The 25,155-nt window shown below is 33.7% G+C and overlaps 2 protein-coding genes across 2 annotated transcripts; both read left to right on the top strand.

The window, feature by feature from the left end:
• The first annotated feature begins 10,999 nt into the window (after positions 1–10,999).
• Positions 11,000–14,692, top strand: LOC122306643 (serine carboxypeptidase-like 25). Its single transcript, XM_043119084.1, has 8 exons — positions 11,000–11,345; positions 12,434–12,637; positions 12,941–13,116; positions 13,200–13,499; positions 13,616–13,746; positions 13,849–13,944; positions 14,031–14,136; positions 14,389–14,692. The coding sequence occupies exons 1-8, from the start codon at positions 11,093–11,095 to the stop codon at positions 14,530–14,532; spliced, it is 1,410 nt and encodes a 469-aa protein (XP_042975018.1). The 5' UTR covers positions 11,000–11,092; the 3' UTR covers positions 14,533–14,692.
• A 6,052-nt stretch (positions 14,693–20,744) lies between these two features.
• LOC122307481 (exocyst complex component EXO70E2-like) lies at positions 20,745–23,777 on the top strand. Its single transcript, XM_043120383.1, has 2 exons — positions 20,745–21,194; positions 21,537–23,777. Exon 2 carries the CDS (start codon positions 21,595–21,597, stop codon positions 23,554–23,556), a length of 1,962 nt encoding a protein of 653 aa, XP_042976317.1. The 5' UTR covers positions 20,745–21,194; positions 21,537–21,594; the 3' UTR covers positions 23,557–23,777.
• Positions 23,778–25,155: the final 1,378 nt, after the last annotated feature.

The following is a 25,155-nucleotide window of genomic DNA, read 5'->3' on the forward strand; positions in this document are numbered from 1 at the left end:
CATTAATATGTGCATTAATCTAATGTGACTAGTTAAAAAGTAGATTTTATTAAAAATAGTATTAATTTAAATTTTGAATATGAAAAAATTAGTATTGGTATGTAGATTAATACGCGACTTTACTTGTATGTAGTAAAATTTTTTCAATTAATCATCCATGGATTGATCTATTCCAATGATCCAAAAACTACAATTTATTGTGAGGTTTGCTACTAGCAATAGGCTATTTATTTAGAAACCCGTTAAAATTAAAAAAAAAAAATACTTTAGTCATAAAAATATTATATAAAAATAATTTTACAAACTGATATGACTTAATGTAATTCATTAGATCATATAATTATTTTTATTATAAAATACTAGATTTAACAGATTATATAAAATTATGTCAGTGCGTGAAATTCTTTTTATTTAATCTCTTTAAAACTATAGCATTCCCCTTATCAAAAAAATCAAAACATTATTTGTTAACCTCCACGTCTTCCACTTTCTCGTATTGTTACGTAGTGAGAAAATGGAAGCAAGTCAACAAATATATGCCTCAATTCATGTCTTTTTTGGGTATAAACTATAAGTAGCGCAATCTGGTCTCGAATTGGAGACTCAACGTAAATCCATAGATCACTAGATATTATTATGCTATATATATATTGGTCTCTTTTTTTTGCGAGTCCAATGACCTAATCGCATATGACTCGATTCTTTAAATGAAAAACTTAAATATGAAATCCTCCGCTCTTGTATAAAAATAATAATAATAATAATAATAATAAAATAAAATATTGGTCCCATTTTTTTTTATATAAGCACATACCTTATCCTATCCTGGCTGTTGCCGTCTAGTTAAGAGGGTAGGGACCTCATATTTATTTGCTCATTTTCATAGGGATTTATTGCAGAATATGACCTTTCATACCAACCGGTTAATTTTAAAATATAAAGTAAAATACAAAACTGACCTTAGTACCATATATGGGTAAACATGATAACATTTAATACGAAATTTATTTTAATTATATAACAAATCAAAATATAAATATTTTGTTATGCTAATTTGCCGAATCAGTTGTGTTTGATATTCCAATAAGCAATTTAATTTACAAATAATTTTTTAATTATATTTTTATATTTTTCATCTTTTTAATAATTATCATTCCATATTATATAATCTCTTTGATGTAGAATTTAATTATGATTGGCAAAAAATAATGGTAACTTAAAAAATGACAATTAATACCATTTTTCTACTCATATATATGTACATGAGAGTAACCGAGTGTCTCTAGCATGTAATTAAAGCCTTATCAATGAACATATATAAACTATTGTTGTTTAAAATTTAGATAAAGCCCTTCAAAATTACTCACATGATCCCTCAAATTAATTGACTAATTTGACTAGCCCACACACTTAACATTGTGTGCAAGTTTGTGCACCGACCCTGCATCCCGTTGCAACAAGGGGAGCAGTAGAGTAGTATTCTAATATACTACAATGAACGACGCTTAAGTTCGTAGCTTGCACATCTACCCTAAATATTGAATTGAAATGTCATCTGATTAATTGATTTGATCTTATCTTATCTTGTTTTTTAATTTAAGATAACTTACATGTGTTATGCGACATGAAATGCATGACACACATATTAATATAAATGACTAAACCAGAACATGATGCAAAAAATTAACATGACCATATGCTATGATGACTGAAATGCTTTTGTAGATCGTAACATGCATGCATGGCACTAAAAAAAAATGGCTATCAAAGAATTGGCTTTAATAGTAATAGTCTAACTATGTGTTAATCCTAATTTGTGATCAAGCTGCTTACCTCTTACCGCTGCTTCCATAACCTCACCTTGTAATTTGTTACCTATATGATGCATTAGTCGTTAATGATTTTCTAGAAAAACAGGTCATCACACTCCACTAAATTAACCATATTTTAGGTAAAGCAATTTAAAATATTTGGTTATATACTACTAATATCATAAAATTATTTAAACACTAATATCATATTTAATCTTCCAATTATACTTTAAACTTACTACAAATTTCTTAGACAAGTCACCGAAATCTCACTTAATAACAAAGGTTTAATTGCGTTCAAAATGTTTAAGAAATAAAATCTGAATTCTCATAAAAATAATGTTGTAATCTGATTTATAAAAAGATTAATACTTAATGACATAATTTAACTTCTGTTTATTTTCTTAAAAAACTAAATTTCTGGGCTACTTGTTTAAAATAATGTTTCTGTGCTAACTTTAAACAGATTGTTTTGTGTTTTAACAACTAAATCAACCCAACATCATCAGAGTGCAACCCATAAAAAAAACCCTCAAGAAACCTTTACGTGATTCCACATATATAAGGCTTCTAGAGACTTTCTACTCCCCACGGAAGGTTAAATTGAATTGTCTGAAGGGCAATTTTGTGATAAGCAAAACATGCAGAGATTTTATTGTACTTAGCTGCAAAGCAAATTAACTTAAGAAAAATAATACTTCAGTAGAGAAGAAAATGTCGTGCGACAGTGAGGAAATCAAAGTCACCGTGAGAGGAAACAGATGCGACAGATCCGTTGAAGATCAACGACAGTGCAACTGAAAGTGGGCTCTAATCATAGTGGAGTTCAGAAAGCGAAAAGGACTCAGTCTCGGTAGTGCTCACCGAGAATCAAAACAACGTATAGAGAGAGAGAGAGAGAGAGAGAGAGAGAGAGAGAGAGAGAGAGAGAGAGAGAGAGCAACTCGTTGAGGCCTACCGCCAGAGAAAAAGGACGTCGAGAACGAACAGATTTGGGTGGCCGGATAGACTATAATAGGAGCAGATTAAGCAAATGATTTCCTTGTGGTACAAATTGATTGTTAATAGTCTTTTTATTGCTATAAATTTATCATAAAAAAAATTCATTTTTCTTGTAATGGAGAAACTCCAACTCTTTTGGTGGTCGTCGGTGGTAAAAATGAAATTTACAAAGTATTTCATTAATTTCAAAAGGGAAAGAAAGCAACAGATATACTAAAAATATAAGTGCAACAGGAACTCATTGAGAGAAAGTACAGAGCTCAGATGCTAGATTAAGGTTACAACGATAAACACTAAAAACTCAGCATATGGTGGCAAGGTTATCAGAAAGGAAAATCTTGCTTGATGCTATAAGATCAAAAATAGAGAATTAAGGAGATGGGGATTTATTGCTATGCTGAAATCACTAAGAATATGGAATATAAATTGAAGGATTCAACTCTTATATTGTAACATCTCAAGATCAAAGAGAAACCTCTGAGGAATGGAAACAAAAATAGCGGCTAAAAATCTGAAGGTTTTTAAGAAATTAAATTAAGAATTAAAATCGGTAATAATAATGATACTAATAAAATAAAATTAAAAAATAATTTAAAATCCTTAATTAAAATAAATTGTAGCTATTACAAATCTCCCTCCCTAATAGAAATCTTGTCCTCAAGATGGAATGTGCCTCATTCAAAATAAGTAAGGATATTTTTCCTTCATGTCGTCATCGCGTTCCCATGTGACTTTTTTCTCCATGTGGTGACTCTAAAGTACTATCATCATTTTGATAGTTTCATTGTATAGGACTTGATCCTACTGTGCCAATATTGCAACCGTAAATTCTTCTTAAGTAAGATCATCTGGAATTTAAAGAGGCTCGTGCTCCAACACATAGATGGGTCTGGGGCATACTTTCAAAGCATAGAGATATGGAACATATTATGAATAGCTGGTAATTGAGGTGAAAGTGCCAATTTATACGCTGCAACTCTTATTCTTTCTAGAATTTCAAAAGGGCCTATATACTTTGGACTCAACTTTTCATTTTTACCAAATCTCATTATCTTTTTCGTCAGTGCAACTATTCTTCAAATTCTAGTTCCCATCTCTGGTGATTCGCATATCTCTTCTGCTTCTCCTGTGCAATGACAAGTTTCTTTCAAATAATTGAAATTTTCTCGCACATGTCCTGAATAATTTTCTATCCCATTATTCTATGCTCTTTGACTTCATCCCAATAGAGAGGTGATCTACACTTACATCTGTATAGAACTTTGTTGCTTGAATACTCTCCTGATAACTGTTGTTATAAGCAAACTCAATAAGAGGTAAATATCGTATACAACTACCCTTAAACTCCATAACACACACCCTAAGCATATCCTCTATAATTTGAATTGTCCTCTCCGATTAAGGATGGAATGCAGTGCTATAAGTTAATTGAGTTCCCAACTCTTTCTGTACATTTCTCCAAAAAGTTGAGGTGAAACAAGTATCTTTCTCAAAGACAATCTTAGATGATACCCCATGTAATCTGACGATCTCTTTCACATACAACTCCGCCAATCTATCAATGGAGTATGTCATCTAAATTGGAATAAAGTGAGTTGATTTTGATAGTCAATCAATAATCACCCAAGCTGCATCTTGACATTTTGGTGCCCTAGGAAGCCTTGGTACAAAATCCATCCCTATCTTATCCCACGTCCAAATTGGTATAAGAAATGGTTGAAGTGTACCTGAGGGCCTTTGATGCATGTTCTGCCTTAACTTGTTAACACGTCAAATATTGCACTACATAATTTATCACCTCTCATTTCATACCATTCCACCAAAAGTATTGTTTTAGATCTCAATACATCTTAGTACTAACTGAGTGAATCGTGTACAGTGAACGATGGGCTTCTCTCAAAATCAAATCTCTAATCTCTTTGTCATTAGGTACACATAATCTTCCTCTAAACCTTAGGGTGCCTTCATCAAATACTGAGTAGTCAGGTCTCTTGCCTTTTGATATCACCACCTTTAATTTCATCAATTCTATATCACTAGCTTGAGCGACCTTAATTCGATCTATCAATGTTGAACCTAAAGTCAAAGTACTTAATTTTGCTTGGGTATCCTTGATCATCTCTATAACGTCTCAATGAAAAGTCCAAATCATATGACCTATATTCTAAAAGGACTAGTTAATGATACAATTAGAGCCCCATTGGAACCTTATAAAGATCAAGAACTTCTCCCTCCCAAGCAATGTAGGATCTTATACACCACCTACCATCAATCTTATCATATGGGGGTATCACAATCTCAATGTTTACTCATTCTATATCCAACAATATGTGCTTTTGGGATGTATACATCGTTGCCAATCTACCAGAAGACAATTTTTGACTCAGTGCATTTGCTACAACTTTTGCTTTACCCAGATGATAATTAATATTGTAAGCATAGTCCTTTAGGAGTTCCAATCATCTACGTTGTCTCATATTCAACTCTTTCTGTGTGAAGAAATATTTTAGACTCTTATGATCGGTATAAATCTCACACTTTTCACCATAAAGATAATATCTCCATAGTTTCAAGGCGAATACAACAACTGCAAGTTCCAAATCATGCTTTGGGTGCTCATAATTTTTCAAATTGTCGGGAGGCGTATGCAATGACTTTCCCGTGTTGCATTAGAACACAACCCAATCTTTAAGTGAATCGTCACTATATATAAGAACTATAAGAGCTAGCGCAATCATTAATTTTTTCTTCATTTCTTGAAAGCTCTTCTCACATTTATTTGTCCATAAAAATTTCTCATTCTTCATTGTTAACTTTGTCATCGGTGCTACAATAATTGAAAACTCTTATAAAAATCTTCTGTAGTAACCAACAAGGTCTAAGAAATTTCGTACCTCATTAACATTATTAGGCATGGCCCATTTAAACATTGCTTCAATATTTTCTAGATCTACTGAAATTCCATTTCCTGACACCATGTGTCCTAAGAAAGCGATCTCTTGTAACCAAAATTCACTCTTCTTGAATTTCGCATATAGTCTTTTTTCTCTCAATATCGTAAGGCCATCCTCGAGTGATCCCCGTGTTCTTTATAACTCCGAGATTAAATAAGGATATCATCAATAAAAACAACCGCAAACTGATCCAAATAGTCCTTAAATACTCTATTCATAAGGATTAAGGTCTATGAAAGCGGCAAGGGCCTTAGTTAAATCAAAGGGCATAGTAAGAAATTCATAATATCCATATCGTGTCCGAAAGGCTATCTTCTGAATAACTGTGTCCTTAACTTTCATCTTATGATACCCAGATCTCAAGTCTTTCTTGGAAAAGATATGTGCTCCCTATAGCTAATCAAATACATAATCAATCCTAGGTAAATGATATCTATTTTTAATAGTTACTTTATTCAACTCTATGTGGTCAATACATAATTGCATGGATCACCCGTCTTTTTTTTTTTTTCACAAAAGTACTAGAGCACTCCATGGAGAAACACCGGGGCGTATGAAATTCTTCACCAATAATTTTTGTAACTGATCTTCTAAGTTCATTTAAATCAATTGGAGCCATTCGAGAAGATCCTTTAGATATTGGTGTGGTCCCTTAAATGAGGTCTATTGAGAACTCTTCTTCTCTATCCGGGGAGGGTGATTGATAAAGACGAAGAGGATAAAAGATATGAGCCATTCAACATGTCCTATGTCCTGTAAATGCGAAGCAAGCAAGATAATTTCAAGCTGTAGGGTCAGTCCCTCCTAATGCATGTCCGCCACAGCCCACTCATGAATTATGTACAGAACATCATCATGTCATTAAAACGTCACCCATGACTACCTATTTTCACTTGGTAAACTTGAGAAGTTCATTTTCCTCGAACAAACAATGATCATGCATGTACATGTGGGCATATATAAAAGATTATCTCATAATTTATTAATTGTCACACCAGATAATTTATTAATAAGTGATATGATTTAAGGTGATTATTTAGATTAAAAAATTATTTTTATCGTAAAATAAATTTAATAAATTACATAAAACAGTGCCATTTCATGAATTTATTTTTAGAGAAATTGTACTTCTACATCTCGAATACCCATTGAAGAAGGTAAAAGGTTTTTTTTCTATTCATTTTTTTTTTATTTTTAAATATTTTTTAAAAAATTCAAAACATTACTAAAAAATACTTCCTTAATTATTAAGTAAAAAAAAAATTGCAACATAATTTCAAGACCCAAAACATTTCTGTTAGAAAAATTATTTTATATTTGTAACACTTATATTTCATTATTGGTAGAGAAATTACAATAACAAAAAAGGCTTAGACCTTTATTTCTTTGCTATAATGATGTACAATTCCACGACCCAATTCATAATTTACTGCAAAACAAACAGGAAATAACATACTTGGAAGATTATTAAGAATTTGTAGATCATAAATTGTGATTGGGTTGCTATGTCGTGTGTAAATGACATGGTCCAAATTAAGCTGCGGTCAACGCTCTTTGGCACATCGATGGGACAGTGACGTGAAGGTCTATCAATGGCACGTGTGCTTAGCAGATTGGATCACTAGATCTGAATCTGATATTCCCAGAAAAGCTCTCACACTTCAGAGACTTTTGAGGGGCAAACAAAGTGAGTCAAGTAATAGTTATTATTTAATTTTGGTAAATAAAGGATTATAAATATCAGCTTTTCTTATAATAATATTAATTACTATACCTTAATAATTTATATTAAAAAACATGATAATAAATACTATAAACTCTTCATATTACAATATTATCACACATATACATAAAAAGGAAAAATTATTTATATAAATTTTAAATAAATAAATCTTACATAAGTTTTTATAAAAAAATAGACATCACTTTAAAAAAATGTAAAAAAATCATTCTTTTTATTCGTACCTACTTTTTTATAAAAATTTTTTTAATAATAATAATAATAATAATATATATGTATTAAAAAATTGTACTTAATAATAATATATATAAAATATAAATCTCAAAGTAAAAACGTCTTTTCTCGTTTTTACTTTTATTTTAATTTTTTTTATTTTCGACTAATTTCCCGGTTCTTCGGATTCCTTAAAAGAGGGTGCTACAGTGTTAAAGGCCCAATGAGGTGGTCCCAACCCGGCAACCGCCCATCCTTTTTCTTTTCTTTTTCATTCTCGGTTTCAACAACTCTCTGCTTTGACCCTTACTGCTTTACTCTATGTCATGGTGATAGAGTCATAAATACCATAATTACCTCTAGACTTCTTCTGCTGCATGAAATTCCACTACCACCTCGATATTAAATTTATTATATATATATATATATATATATATGGGCGGTCAGCAGAGCGGCACGTTCATTTTGACCGCATTTATTTTTTTAATTATATTTAAATATTTTTAAAAATAAAAAAATATATCAAAATATTTAAAATCACTTCTTTAATCATTAAATAAAAAAAATTATGATCAACAGTCACTTTAAAGGAAATACGAAGAGAGGACATAATAGTGTTTTCCTATATATATAAATATTATATATATCACCCTACAAGTGATACATGATCTATGTTTAAAGAGAAGTGGTTTTATTAAAAACAGATTTTATAATAATAAAATTATTAACATATTTTGATGCAATACGTTTAAATTATAAACGTATCCTATAAAATTATATCAGTTTATAAATTTATTTTTATAAAAATGTTTTGTGGTTATAGCATAAGTAGTTATGTTTATAAGTGTTGTTAATGCAGAGTACGTACTGCATTTGACCTTTAATTTTTGAGTGCGGTTATAGCATAAGGGAATACGCAACAATTTCCTTGTATTTTTACGACATATATGCATGCAGTTTGATCTGGTTGTAATTGTGGTTTGGTGCATTAATACAAACAATATCTCCATTTTCTGCATTTTTTTTCATTTTTCCTGTCATGTACGTACCGGATATTTCCTTTTCAATGAAAATCGATCTACCTGAGCTACTTGGAAAAATGTCTCCAGGTCGATATTAACGAGTACTGTTTCTCCCTAAATGCATAAACATTTAAAAGAATGAGAAAGTCAACAAAAATGGTCATGAGTTTCCTTTGTTGTGCAATATTGTCACCTGTTTTAACCCCCCTGGCATGATTAGGATTTGCACGCAGATCATGATAATCTTGCATGGGCTCCAAGCTGGAAACCTCAAGAGTAGATCTTCTAGAGCTGCCGAGACCGGGAAAAAAAAAAAGGAGATCAGAGAGAATTATATATAAACAAAAACACATTAATCCTAGATCGAGTGATCAAGCTGGTAGTGTATATTCGCATGCATGATAGATTATTTTCTCATTAAAAACAGGATGGGAATTAAGTATAATCAATCAGAATTTTCATGAATATTAATTGAATTTTTATTCATTTAACTGCATGCATTCAAATCAAGTAAAATTTCAAAATTTAAAAACTCCAAGAAGATTATGATGATCAACACCATTAAAAGCTAGCTGGCCCGGGCAAATTAAGAAGCGTTACCAACATATAGGAGCGGGCAAAGCCGTTTGACAAATTAGAATAAAAACGTATATACAGTACTGGGGTTTGGCTCAGCTGATCATCACGAGATTCACGAAACTCTTTGGGACAATGACAGTCCAAGACTCCAAATTCCAAAAGAGCCATCATGAGCTATAGCAGCTTGTCCCAATTCACCACGCTCTCTTTTTCTTTCTTTTTCTTTCCTTTCAATTGCATTGGGCAGCTCATGCACCACGTTCGCTCTTCATTTTCGGACATCATTGATACATCCTCTATAAAAAAAATTTTTAAAAAAATAGTTGTTTACGTTATTTAAATTGAACGTGAAAAATATAAAATAATTGTCAAAGTCTTTTTTACAACCATTTTATATTTTTTACATCTAATATAGATGACGTAAAAAGTTATTTTTTTTATAGTAGTCCCCTCCTCCTCCTCTTCGCGTGCATGAAAATATAACTTAATTGCTAATACAATTACTCCATTTTATACAAAGCAAATTATATCTATATATATATGTAAACCATAATTCTTATACAAATTAATATAACAATATCCAATAGCAAAAAGCCTTAATATAAGGAAAGATTAACTTGGGTAGGTGCATATGAAGTTTGGACATCATTCTCATCTCATTTAACTATCCATATAATTCATATTTTTTTAAATTAACTGCATATTATTACATATATATAGTACGGACATGAAGTCACGGAAATATATATAAGAGAAAAAGGTCTAATTGTTTAGAATTAAAATGTGGTACGAACAAATCCAATCTTATTAAAAGATATCCAAATTCCAAACAAAACATATAGATCTAAAACGGAAAAGGTGACGTAGGATCAGTGGATAAAGCCAACCGGACAAAAAAGGTGGTCAAAGTCTCGTAGATGAATACAAGAGGAATTAATGGAGGATTAAAGGGAACTGTTTCATGGGCATGCGAAAACCATGTTATTCCATTGCCCCTATCATTACAAATTTAAAAGAATTTTTATGCTGCATGAAGATATGATATGAGCACTCCCTCCTAATTAATATTACATTTTGATCTTCGTGTTGTCATTTCAATCAAAATACTATATCATTTCAACCATAGTACTACATTTAAAATAATTTTTTATGTCAATTACTTAATTATTTTATATTAAAAAAATGACGTAACTAATTAAATGTACAATGAATAAGTAATTCTATTAATTATATTTATTTATTCAGTATATTTATTTATAAGAAATAATATTTACAGTCGTGATTATGTAAGTGTCGCACAGCCTCTTTAAAAAAATTAAATTAATACGAGATTTATATGAAAAAACTAACTTTTTTAATCATAAATTCTACTTTTTTTCAAAACGATTACACTACATTTACACACACCATAATTATATATAACATTACTCATTTATTTACGCACTCAATCCAAATTCAAAATACAGTGACCAAAGACAAAAAACGAAAATAAAAATCTAATCTGCTTTATATTTGCGGTTAAAAGTTTCTTTCCTTTACCTGGTTGCCCCATTTAACAAATTTGTAACGAGTGCTCCTATCACTAACATCTGTTGATGACATTCATAGCGCACATTCTCTCTCTCTCTCTCTCTCTCTCTCTCTCCTATTTAATGCAGCCTCAATAACACACTCCTCACTTCACACCATACTCACAACAAAGAAGAAAGATATCTTCTTCCCGTCTAGTTTCTCTTGGCTTTTTCTTCTTCTTTCTTTTCGTTTGAGGTCATGGTCATGGCGAAAAGGCAGATCTTTGTTTCAATGGTCTTTGTAATATTGCTACTCACTGTGCTGGTTGGTGCAAATGAAGAAGAAGAAGCTGACAGGATATGGCGACTTCCTGGGCAGCCCAAGGTCTCTTTCCAGCAGTTTTCAGGCTATGTCACTGTTAATCACGCTGTTGGCAGAGCCCTCTTCTACTGGCTCACGGAGGCTGCCCATGATCCCCTCTCAAAACCACTTGTTGTGTGGCTTAATGGAGGTTAGACTCTCTCTCTCTCTCTCTCTCTCTCTGTAATATGCATGCAAGTATGGTTTTGCCAACCATCTAGCGGTTTAGAGAAGAAATCATGAGAAGTATGTCTAAAGTGTCACTGTTGTATTGCCGTAAGCGGTAAGTGATATGATTCTCCATTGTTCTTTAAGGTTCATGTGCTTATAAGATGTGTTTTAGATATTATGTTTCAGTGACCATTTACTTCTTTCACATTGCCGACATGTTAATATTTTATGCAGAAGCTTTTTTCGAGCTTCCCTCGTGTCTTTTTCATAAATATCTCGAGATAGAAAATATAGCGTATTACATTTTTTAGGCATTTTAATTTGCTTTTTCTTTTTGGGTTTTTGTGGACAACAAAACCCTTTTAACTAGAAGCAAATTAACCCTGTTATGACAGAAAGAACAGTTTGACCGTAGGTACCATTAATCCTTACAACCAAACAAAAAGGAAAATGGAAAAATAAGGAGAACCACATCAGTGGCCTACAATTGGCTAGAAATGATGACATAACGACCATTGGATAGTGCAGTTGTCTGTTCATGACACTTACACGACCTAGCTAACTTCAAATTTTCAATACAAATGAAACCCATCACAATTCACACACACACAAAAAGTCTGATCTCTCTCTCTCTCTCTATGTGCATGGACTGACGAGAAGGAATTAATGCTTGAAAGCAACCAAAACAGACCTCATTTATTCAGTCACAGCGATTGCAGTACTGTTGACCTCTGGCCACTTGTGTTGGTGCACAATCAATGCATAGCTCTGAATCTCTGATCAATTACTACCGAACCTGCAATCTTCCTTCTCCATTTGTCCCAAAGCAAACCCAATATTTTTTGAGCTTTTTTTTTTTTTTGTTTGCTAGGCAATTTTTTAGCACATGTAATGGAATTAAAGATGGGTAATGCATATAAAGGATAAAACAGAAGAGCAAACAAGTGGTTCAACTTTATTAAAAAAAAGAAAAGAAGGAAAGGAAAAGAAAGAAGCACTATGCATGGGAACCGCATGATTTAGGTCCTGACCATTTGCTTCAAATATTGCTGTTTTCTTGGTGATTAGGCCCTGGTTGCTCTTCTGTGGCATATGGTGCATCCGAAGAAATAGGCCCATTTAGAATAAACAAGACAGCCTCAGGGTTGTACCTCAACAAGTTCTCATGGAACACTGTAGCCAACCTCTTGTTCTTGGAGACTCCTGCCGGCGTGGGCTTCTCTTACAGCAACCGGGGCTCCGATCTCTTTGACACCGGCGATCGCCGCACTGGTTGGAACCCGCATCCTTCATTTTTTGTTTTGTTTTTTTATCATTATTAATTTGTCCTTCAATTATATATGATGAACTAATAATTATATCTTACTCTGATCTGCTGATTGATTAATTATAAAACCTTGTCATTGACAAATTATGGCAATATCTTAATCCAAATGTGTAGATTTCTTTGGCCCACGCTTAGGGAAATTATAAGATATTAATGAAATCTTTAATGATATGTCCTTTAAATAAATACACATGAGTACCGCACACATGGAATTAATTATCTAATTATGAGATGAGGTTATGATTTAGCCAGGGACTCCCTGCAATTCCTAATAAGATGGTTGGATCGTTTCCCACGCTACAAGCCCAGAGAAGTCTATCTCACCGGAGAGAGCTACGCAGGCCATTATGTTCCTCAGCTTGCTAAAGAAATTATGACCTACAATCAACATTCCAAACACCCTATTAATCTCAAAGGAATCATGGTATATATATACTACGTACTGATCATCTCTACTCTCTTATTATCAAGTTCAGACAAAAACTTAATATTGTTAATGAAATGCAGGTTGGAAATGCAGTGACAGACAACTACTATGACAACTTGGGGACAGTGACATACTGGTGGAGCCATGCCATGATCTCCGATAAAACCTACCAGCAGCTGATCAACACGTGTGATTTTAAGCGACAAAAGGAATCGAACGAATGCGAGTCAATGTATAGCTATGCCATGGATCAAGAATTTGGCAATATTGATCAATACAACATTTATGCACCCCCTTGTAACAACTCTGATGGTAGCACTACTACTACTGCTACACGCCATAACATGCGATTGCCTCACCGACCAGTACATCATCATCGGGTACGTATATATATATATATATTAATTAATAATGATATAATGATGATAATGGTAATTTGTGTATGTTTTTTTATTCTCGTAATTAATTTATTTACTTTTAATGATCTGTTCTCCAGATTTTCCGCCAAATGTCCGGGTATGATCCTTGTACGGAAAAATATGCGGAGATTTACTACAATAGACCAGATGTGCAGAAAGCACTCCACGCTAACACAACCAAAATTCCTTATAAGTGGACTGCTTGCAAGTGAGCCAATAAAATTACTATCAGAATGCTGCATTTTCTTAAATCCCTTTCTTTCAAGCTGTCATATTGAATGTTTCATATGATGATATATTGATTCTGCAGTGAGGTTTTGAATCGGAACTGGAACGACACGGATGCGTCGATTCTTCCAATTTATAGAGAAATGATAGCTAGTGGTTTGAGAATTTGGGTATTTAGGTAGTTGGTTATCATGATCTATCTCATATATATTTTGATCCATCGATAATTCGATCCGTATATATAAGTAATTTTGTTGCATGCAGTGGTGATGTTGACTCAGTGGTGCCGGTGACAGCAACAAGATATGCACTTGCACAACTTAAATTAGAAACCAAAATTCCATGGTACCCTTGGTATGTTAAGAAACAGGTAATTTACCAACGTCGTCTTGTTCCTTTTCCTACCTGCAGCCTCAAATTAAACTTCTTCAGTACTCGTGGTTGATCAACATGCAATATCTTCAGAAATTTCTTTGTTAATTTCTCGTATATATTGACCATATATAATGTTCATTTGTTTTAGAACAAATAACACAAACACATGGTGTTTGTGATTAATTTACTGAACTCATGATCATATATACTATATATTGGGGTGGTCATGATGATGGTTTTGTTGAAGGTGGGAGGCTGGACAGAAGTATACAAAGGGCTGACATTCGCAACTGTGAGAGGTGCAGGCCATGAAGTCCCACTTTTCAAGCCAAGAGTAGCCCTTCAGCTGTTCGAGTCATTTATTAGAGGGCAGCCTCTTCCAAAATCTTAAGCAAAAACCTGATCATCATCATCATCATCATCATGTCTTTCTCCCTTCACCCATTTCCATTTAATTTACTTGGATCTTGTTATGAACTGTTATCTTTCTAGGCAAATTAAGAAAATGTAATTTTAACAAAAGTACATGCAATTGCTGGAGATCAAAGCCATCTCGCGAGATAGTGAGAGCTAGATCAGCATTTGATCATGCAATTACCACCACCCCCCCCCCCCCCCCCCCCAAACACCAAAAAAAAAAGAAAAAAAAAAAGAGCAAATGTAATATTGTAAGCATGCATTTATTTTGCTTGTAACTATGCATGGTTGGTTTGATCATTAATCTTTGGGTTGGTGGGGATAATCTGAAGGTTAATCATTTGGATTTCAGTTTTTTTTTGTCTTTTTTGTTCTTAACAAAGATCTGATCATTATAATATCTAACCTCCTATAAGAAGAAAAATGATAGACAAGATTGAAATGGCTGTCATTTCTATATAAAAAGGATATTATTTTTTTAAAATATTTTTATTTTATTTAAAAATCATTATATAAAATATTATTTTAAAAAACTAATTACGTAAAAATAAATTTATAAATTGACGTGACTTAATATGATATGTTAGATTGTAAAATTATTTTTATTATAAAATAAATTTCATAAAATCATATCAATTTATAAATTTATTATATATATATATATATATTTTGTATTTGTAGCAACTTTAAAAAAGAAAAGTATATTGTATCATTACTCATTCATAATCATTGACTTTTCTGTTTATATATATATGTTAAGCAAGTTTGGCAATAACTTCTCGAGATTTTTTTAAAATGTCATGTTTACCCTCAATTCAAAGTACTACATTTTTATATCAAAACATTCTTAATGTATCAAAACGTCAAACCAATCTTAATGTATCAAAACGTACATCTTTATCTCCATTTTATAACAAATAAAAACCAAAAACAATTTCGATAAAACTTAAAATTAAAAAAAAACAAAAAAAACTCATACTGTTACTTTAATTAAAACAAAAGGTGCTTATTATTTTATTTCAAAACCGAATATGGGAGATTTAAATATCATCCTAATAACAAATATGAAATTAAATTACACCAAAATATAATTTGAAATTAATGTTTGATAAATATGCATAGGGCTCAGTTAAATGTTGAAATGTATGAAACCAGTAGTATAGATAGAGAGCGGAATCATGCAGCTTTTAATCATTGATATGAAATATTCCGATTATTTCCATGGAATCCTAGAGGAAAGAAAGTGGTAACTTTGATCTAGCGTGGTAAATGGAGTTGGATAGATTTTGGATATTAAAAATATCTCAGATTATTTGTGAATATATAATAGTAAAATAATATTAAATATTAAATAATTTATAAATAATAATATATAATTAACTATTTATAAATAATAATAAAATAATTTGAGACGTCAATCCTAGAGCCAAACCTAACTTAAGATAATTACCAAAGTAAATGTACAATCGATCGAGTCTAATTGATCTGTCTCATATATGTAAAAAGAGAAATCCTTAGGACCGGTCGGGCTGGTTACACTCAAATAACAGCCAACTAATCACAGCTCGACACGTAAGACTTCCACCGAGACATTCGTGGACCAGCATTACATGCGAAACAGATTTGGGCGTTCATAATTTCTTTCTTCGCAATATTCAATTCATATCCAAGCGTCCTCTTCAAGCCTTAACGATTTCTCCACCAAGCAGCCCGACCGTCGTCGACCTCCCCTGTGACGCCCCCAAATTACCGTTTGGGATTGGACGGACATTTGAAACGTCGAGACATGCAACACCAGGTTACCTGCCCCCGTTCATGACATATAAGATGCAATGTTCCTAACATGCATCTAACATTATGCAATATTCGCAGCAGATAATTTTTTTCTTTAGCAATACTATGCACCAAGTTGAAAATATCCCAAATGCTTAAAACATACTTCATACATAAAGATCCATTGAATAACTAAGATCACAGCACTAGTCCAAAATAGTTATGATCCAAAAGTACTGGAGATGCAACTCCATCGTACAAGTAGTAATTTAACTACTATATTAACATTAACGACGCACCGTCGTTCAGTCGACTGTGTCTAGTTGGTCAGCTCCTGATCCTCCTTCAGGTCCTGTAGCAAGATCTACCATTCGGGGGGAATGGTAGTTGGGACTACCACAGTGAGATTTGATTACAAATCTCAGCAAGTTAACAAAAAACTTCCACACAGACTAATGATGCATGGATGACAGTAAAAGCATAAATGCATAATCAAATTCATAAGTAATTAAAGCATAACTTAGCGTACGACATAGCATAATTGACATAGCTTAAATTGAATCATGAACTGAACTTGACTTGACATGAACTTGATCTGAAACTTAACTTAGCATGAACTTACTCTGAAATTTGAATTAACATGAAAAATACATACTCCACAGTTGTTGTGGCCCCATGTATTCTACACAAACTTGACTTAACATTAAAAATACATACTCCACAGTTATTGTGGCTCCATGTATTCTATGTGTAAATACATACTCCACAGTTGTTGTGGCCCCATGTATTCTACACATCACTATGCAGTTAAATACATACTCCACAGTTGTTGTGGCCCCATGTATTCCACATAAACTTGACTTAACATGAAAAATACATATTTCACAGTTGTTGTGGCCCCATGTATTCTATGTGTAAATACATACTCCACAGTTGTTGTGGCCCCATGTATTCTACACATCACTATGCAGTTAAATACATACTCCATAGTTGTTGTGGCCCCATGTATTCTACATAAACTAAATGTACTCAAGATGAAACGTGACTGGAATATGAAAGGACTGAAGCCCTGACGTAACATAACGTGACTTGAACATAATTTGAAATACATAACCAACTTGAGATAGTAATATTTCGTAACATGGCATAACATATAACAAACAACATATTTAACATGACATATTTGTAATGTATAGTAATACATGACAGAATATATTATGTAACAGATAAAAATTGATGACAAAATAAATTCTGTATAATAGACAATTACATGGTAACTTGGCATGGCATGACATATATGATAACATACATACATAAACTGTAGTTCTTTTACTTAGCACACATACACAGTAGACTGCTAGTAAGTTAAAAGCTAACTTACCTCGATCTTCGCGTTTCTTATAAAACCTCAAGCGCGATCACGAGGAACTGTAATTAGTGATTCTAAAAGTTAGCACTAAATCATTAATAACTTGAAATATGGAAAATACTAATTTGAAGAGTAAAATTTTCATTTTACTCTCTACATGTAGGAAAATGACCGTTTTACCCATAACTTAAGGATTTTGCATACTAACTCCAAAAGTCACCAAAATTTACATGCCTCATGTAAATTTTATCCTCAACTCAAATATCACTTTAGAGAAATTTAAAATTAATCACAATTATTAAAACTCTATAGGGCCGAAATTCTCATATGCTATTTCCATTGATTTTTTGTTTCTAACTTGTTTTGATTAACCTTTTGATCTATGACTTATAAATATGTGATCTTCAAACCAAACCATCACATAGTTTAAAAAGATATCCTAAAACATATATAAGCTTCTAATTCAAGATCACATGGTTAAAAATTAACCAAAACATAAATTTAGCCAAGAACATCCACACTTTGGCTTATTTGAATATCTCTTTACATAAAATTTCATATCTTTGAAACTAACATCAAATATCTTCAAAATAATAATATAACATGTATATAAGATGCTTAGGATCCTCCAATAAAATTATCAAAGTCATTAGAATAGGTTTAGACCACCAAAGAGTTAAATTTTCTCAAAATAGAAACTGTTTTTCCTCTTCCAGTTTCTAAGTTTCTAAATCTAAGAAAATATTTCATCAAAACCTTTAATCATGCAAAAATCCTCAACCAATAGTCATATATACATGTTAACAATACTCCATAAAAATTTCGGACCAATATCTATCCATTAGCTTGGTCAAAAACTCCAAACTATAACATATTCTCCAGTTTATCTCCCAGAATGACCTTTCTATAGTTTACACAATATTTGACTGACCAAATGATCTTCAAATGGGACAAATAAGATATCCATGTAAACTAGACTAAAAAAGGAACAACTTATATGAAGGAGACTTTATGATAAAACACTTAAAACAGCTTTGAAATGGGCGTGCAAAAGAACTCCTAAAAGCTGTCCGAGAGAAAGTGTTTGATATTCTTTTAAAGAAACGTGTAAATGAAGATAATTTCGTGGGAAGGGGTGGCTAGAGAGATACTTATGGATGAGATATGGAAGAGATGAGGCTAGAATGAGAGTTAAGTGTAGGAATCTCTTACCCGAAGTGAGAGTTAAGTGTAGGACTCTCTTACCTAATAATATCTACAAAAATCAACTCAAGATATTTTTACCCAATAATATCCACGAAATTAGCTTAAAATATTTTTATCCAATAATATCCACAAAATTAGTTTAAGATATTTTTATCCAATAATATCTACAGTTTTGAACAGACGTTTCGTCCGAAAATATGAAAAAATGTTATTGCGCCATAAGACCTTAAATAACTCTCTAAGTCTAATGACACAAACCATAATACATTTTGACACTTCTAACTATCTCCAATAATCAAAACACACTTCTGATATCATAATGAGTAATAACACTAACTATGTTGTTAGCCTAAAACCTATATGATTAATGGATTCGTGAAAACTTATAGACTCTTCATGAGGTTCCTAAAGTCAATAGAAATTTCACAATTGAATTTCTAGCGGGCTGTTACATATCCTATTTCCCAACCGTGGCTCGCGATTTCGTGCTGAGATTTATCCAAGCCTCGCGATTTCTCCACAAAGCTCAGCCATCGCGATTTCTCCACGAAGCTCAGCCAACTTGTTTAGCACTGAGATGAATAAACGTACAATTTGTCTGTGCTACAATTTATCATATACATTTATTATCAATGAATAAACGACCTGTTTGTCTAGGAACTGTAATCCCTTCATATTTAATCCCAATATTCAGACTTCCATTAGATGGATTAGGGCGGTGCAATCAAGTCGGAAGAGAGGGACAGCGACGTCGGCGTCTGCTTCAGACTGAGAAGGGTGCGATTTTGACCCACATCTCCGTTGGCTTCACACTCAAATGGTTGAGTCGGCGTCGCCGTCGGGCTGAGATTGCGGGCTTCGGCCTTGTGCTGGGATGCAGGGGTCCGTCGGCGTTGAGCTAAGATGGGTGTTGTGCTGGGATGCGGGGCTGTCGGCGTCGAGCTAAGATGGGCATCGTGCTGGGATGCAGGGGTCCTTTGGCATCGTGCTAAGATGGACATTGTGCTAGGATGAGTCCGACAGCGTTGGTGATGAATGGGAGAAGGGCTATGCGAGAATGGGAGAATGGCATAAGGCAAACGGAGGGAAGGGGCTATACAAATTGATGATTCCCTGTGGTGGAGTGCATTTGTTTTACATTAATTTTTCTTATGTGACATAAGATGAATGGAGGGCTGTTTTTATCTGATTTATAGCCCGACCGATGGGAAGCGCCTCTGATGTAAAAAGTAAAGGTGGTTCCTCCGAGATCTCCTTCCACTAAAGGACTGGCCACCACCAAATTCAATGATGGATGGCGTATATTTGCCTCACCGACTCGAGATGGGATGTCCTGAACTTCTTCTCCGATCATGTGCCATACCAAATGACTCAGTGCCCACCAATCTTTTGGATATAACAAATAATTTAATTTTTTTTAATTATAAAATAAAATTAATACTAAAAATTTTATTTAATTTTTAACAAAATAATTCATCTTATTTCTATATACCGAAACGACACCGTATTGAAAATTGAATGGGGGCACAGGCGAATTAACGGAAGAAAATACGGAGATTGCAAGAAGTACGAGGGAGAAAAAGATTACAAGGCCTTTTCCTGCGTAAGGTGATCCTTCAGCTATTTCTTATAGAGGAATACTATATATCATCCCACATTTCATATTTTATATATTAAAATATTATTTTTTATTTTATTTTATTTTTATTAAATTAATTAAATTATTCAATTTACCATTCACATATTACATATTTATTATAAAAAATATAAAAAAAATTAAAATAAATATAATATGTGAAATGTAAAGATGATAAAAAAGAATTTTCTTTTCCTGTATCCTTCCGCGTACGAGTTCACTTGACACACGGAAATCACTTGACTGAAAACGGAAGAGGTCAAAGCCACGAATAAGCTTCGGCTGAACAATCCTGCTGCTCATTTGTGTAGATCAGGATTGGATTGGACGGCCACGGAGGGAGATCGGCCCATAGATATTCAAAAGGTCACTGCACCATTCAAAGGTCTCCTTCTTGCCCGGGTTCGTGCCTCCAATAAAGTCAAGTTCTTTGTCAATTCGTACAATATCTTCCCTTCATGTACTGCTTCACAATCTGAAGCCGTAGAGTTACTTTTTGACTGCTTTCACCGGTGTATTGAGGTTCCTATACTGTTTCTTTCCGGCGTCCTTAGAACCCCTTTCTAATACTGTTGTATTTTGGAACTTTTGGGTCGCTTCGATTGGGGGTCCCTCGAGTGTTACAATCTGCCGAAGTTTTAGTTTCGAGGAGGTAGGCTTCTATCCTTGCCTTACTAATATTTCTGCCCTTGATTCAAACTTGGATTATTATTATTTTTTTTATTGTATCTAATTATTCATAGTGGTTCCTATTGATCTGCAAGCTCTGAAATTATTGGTCCTCTAATGACTTGGTTCTTTACTTTACCTTGACCTTCATCTGGTTGTTTGGATTTCTTTATTGTGCTTGATTTCAATAGATATCATGTTATTGTATGCAAATACGTGAATATTTATTGGGATTGGTTGCGTCTTTTTTTTTTTTTTTAGTATCAAAATAAGAGTATTTGATTTGATTTTGTATTGGTATTCCTATTCATATTTGGGATTTTAGGTAGGGTATCCAAAGCCCTTTTTAGACGGTGGTATTTGGCTTCTGCTTCTTGTTGGCTATGGGGGATTGTGAACCTACGGCTCCGGAATTAGAAGGAGAAGAACACTTAATTGCTGCCGCCAAATACATTGTTAAAGCGTTGGGGTCAAACAAGAACCTTACAGATGATGCTAGGAAAGCTTTGGCAGAACTTGGCACCCAATTGTCCACCATGACTGTGCTAAATGAAAATAAGGGTGATGGGATTAGTGAGATCAAGGATAGGCTTAATGCTGTTGAGGAGAAGATCATGAATTGGGAGGAAGATCGGTCCACGATATGGGATTCGGGACCAGAAGAAGTGTCTGAGTACCTGAATGCCGTGGGTGAGGCACAAAAATTGACTGAAAGATTAGAGAATCTGTGTCTAAATAAAGATGACGATGAGTATAAGTTGTTACAAAGGGCTCACGATGTTCTTCAGAAGGCGATGGAAAGGCTTGAGGAGGAGTTCAGGCACATGCTTATGGAGAACAAGCAGCATTTTGAGCCAGAGCACATGTCTTTTCGATATACTGAAGAAGATGTTGTGGATGGGGTCTCAATTATCTCTTTTGGGGATGAGTCAATTGAGGAGTCGCTTCACAGAGACAGCATCAGCAGGGCCTCTGAGGAATATATCATTGATTTGATAAATCCAGATGTGATTCCTGAGCTCAGAGGCATTGTGAATTTGATGTCCAATTTGAATTATGAGCAGGAATGTTACCAGGTCTACGCCAGTGTCAGGAGGGATGCCTTGGATGAGTGCCTCATCATTCTTGAAATGGAGAAACTAAGCATTGAAGACGTGCTGAGGATGGAATGGACTAACTTGAATTCCAAAATCAAACGATGGATACGAACAATGAAGATCTTTGTGCAGGTCTATCTTGCTAGCGAGAAACGGCTTAGTGATCAGATTTTTGGAGAGCTTGGATCAGTTAATCAAGTTTGCTTTGTGGAGCCATCCAAGGCTCCAATGTTGCAGCTTCTGAATTTTGGTGAAGCCATGTCTATAGGCCCTCATCAACCAGAAAAATTGCCTCGCATTCTTGATATGTATGAGGTACTAGCCAATCTTCTTCCAGATATAGATGCTTTATTCTCAGATGAGGCTGGTTCTTCAGTTAGAATTGAGTGTCACGAGGTTCTAAGGAGATTGGGAAATACTGTTAGGGCAACTTTTCTTGAATTTAAGAATGCCATTGCGTCGAATGCATCAACAAACCCTTTTGCAGGAGGTGGAATTCACCATCTGACCAGATATGTCATGAATTACATCAAGTTTCTAACCGACTACAGTGAGACCCTTAATTTACTGCTCAAGGACCACGATGCAGAGGATCCCAATTCATTGTTACCTGACATGAGTCCAACTACAGAAGAGGAGAACGAAAGCCGTAATTCTTCAGGCAGGATTTCCCCAATGGCTCACCACTTCCAATCAATTGCTTCAATTCTGCAAAGCAGCCTTGATGATAAGTCCAAGCTATATAAGGAGGCTTCGCTACAGCACTTCTTCTTGATGAACAATATTCATTACATGGCTCAAAAGGTCAAGGATTCTGAGCTAAGGCATATATTTGCAGATGAATGGATTAGAAAACAAAACTGGAAATTCCAACAGCATGCGATGAATTATGAGCGTGCTAGTTGGAGTTCAATCCTCTCTTTGCTCAAGGACGATGGGATTCAAAATCCTGGTTCAAATTCTATCTCAAGAGCTCTTCTCAAGGAAAGGGTCCGCAGCTTTTATCTTGCTTTTGAGGAGATCTACAAGACCCAAACGGCATGGGTTATTCCAGATATTCGGCTTCGAGAAGATTTACGGATCTCAACATCCCTCAAGGTGATCCAGGCTTATCGGACATTCGTGGGAAGACATGCCTATCACTTGAGTGACAAGCATATTAAGTACAGTGCTGATGACCTAGAGAGTTATCTTTTGGATTTCTTCGAGGGATCTCCCAAGTCTTTACAAAACAACTCCAGGAGATGATAAGCAAGTTCCCCCACCCCCAAAAAAGAGTTCCACTGTTCTCTGTATCTGTAGTCATTCAGGACAGAATTTTCCTGATTGTATGCCCTTTTTTATAAGTTCATAATTGAATGTTTTTTTGTTACCTTGTTCTTGTTTGAATACGATGTACTAGGCAGAAAAATATGAAACTAGCTTGTAACTTGCCTTTTAAGAAGAATGAATATAAAACTTGTTTGTAACTTGGGTTTGCCTCTACCACCTGTGTGATCGATCCTCTTATGGGAAATGCGAACAGGAAGCAACCCCCAACATATCAATTAGTACAAATGATGGTGCCTGAAGACCGATAGTGCGTATGGATTACTGGTGGACATAGACCTCGAAAGAGCATCTGATAAAGTAATGTTTAGTGTTGCATATTGTGCGGTCGACAGGGTGAAATTGCAATAAGAAATTGAAGTCAAACTTGGAGAAGTTGGAGTGTTGATGGATGGAGGCATTGCATACATTTTGCAAAAAGGAGTCCTTGGCATTAGATTATGCTCAAGAAGGATTTGTTGACCTCTCGCTCTCAAGCGTGATCAATTAAAATTATCTAAAAACATAAATAAATAAAAGACAAAAGTGATGATAGGGGACAAGGCATTTGCTTGTATTCCGTCCGCCATGTACGAGCTTGGCCTACTGAAATGGACTCGATCATTCCCAACATGAATTTCAAGTTTTTTTTCTTTTTAAAATCAATTTTTGTATTCAGGGAAATATCATCGATAGTGTTGGGATATTTTCTGAGACTCTTGGGTCAGTTTGAGTGAAGTATTTTTAGCATACTCTACTACTATTTATTATTTTATTATTATTTATTATTTTTTACTATTTTATATTACTATTTAATATTTTATCATTTATTTTTTTTTTACTATTTACAAAATATTTAACATCATCTCAATACCTAAACGCAACCTTAGATTAGAACTAAGAATCAAGGATTGTGACGTTGTTTATATGGCCGAGAGAAGAAACCTTATGAACCTGGAAAGTAGTTGAGCATGATTGTTTTTTGTCTTTTTTTATTCCTTTAGGTGCAACAAGAGAAATGCTAATACGTTCATGACCTGGAAAGCATTTGATTTTGGAGGGTTTGATGGGTTGTCCGAGTTTATGGCGGATTTCAAAGGGGGAACGGTACCGAATATTGAGCCGTTGTTATTCTGATCCAATTATTTACCCAAATAATATTTTTTTTAAATAATTACTCGACACCATAATTATTTCTATGAAAAATACTTTAATCATAAAGAAATTACACAAATGAGTTAGAGAAAACATGACATTCAATTTAAGTAGAAGAGCTAAGAAATGAAGAAGCCAAAGGGACAAGAAACGAAGAGTCAATTACTTAATAAAACATTTTTTCTTTATTAAAAAAATAATAGAAAAATTAAGTGGTGAAAAAGTTAAAAAGATAAATAATGAAATATAAATAATCACTACAAGTTGGAAAATCATTTTTTGCAAACTCTATTGAATTAATAATCATTTTTTTCTGTATCACTTTAGCCAAAGCATTCTTTTTTTCCTTGAGAGAGAGGAGGGGAAGAGAGTATTGGCTGATTT

The sequence above is a fragment of the Carya illinoinensis genome, chromosome 4, assembly GCF_018687715.1.
Source record: "Carya illinoinensis cultivar Pawnee chromosome 4, C.illinoinensisPawnee_v1, whole genome shotgun sequence".
In the NCBI taxonomy this organism is placed as follows: domain Eukaryota; kingdom Viridiplantae; phylum Streptophyta; class Magnoliopsida; order Fagales; family Juglandaceae; genus Carya; species Carya illinoinensis.

Coding starts and splice junctions, on each gene's coding strand:
- LOC122306643 (XM_043119084.1), top strand. CDS start 11,093: ATGGTCATGGCGAAAAGGCAGATCTTTGTTTCAATGGTCTTTGTAATA. Junction 12,638..12,940: donor CACCGGCGATCGCCGCACTG/GTTGGAACCCGC, acceptor GTTATGATTTAG/CCAGGGACTCCCTGCAATTC. Junction 14,137..14,388: donor CTTGGTATGTTAAGAAACAG/GTAATTTACCAA, acceptor GTTTTGTTGAAG/GTGGGAGGCTGGACAGAAGT.
- LOC122307481 (XM_043120383.1), top strand. CDS start 21,595: ATGGGGGATTGTGAACCTACGGCTCCGGAATTAGAAGGAGAAGAACAC.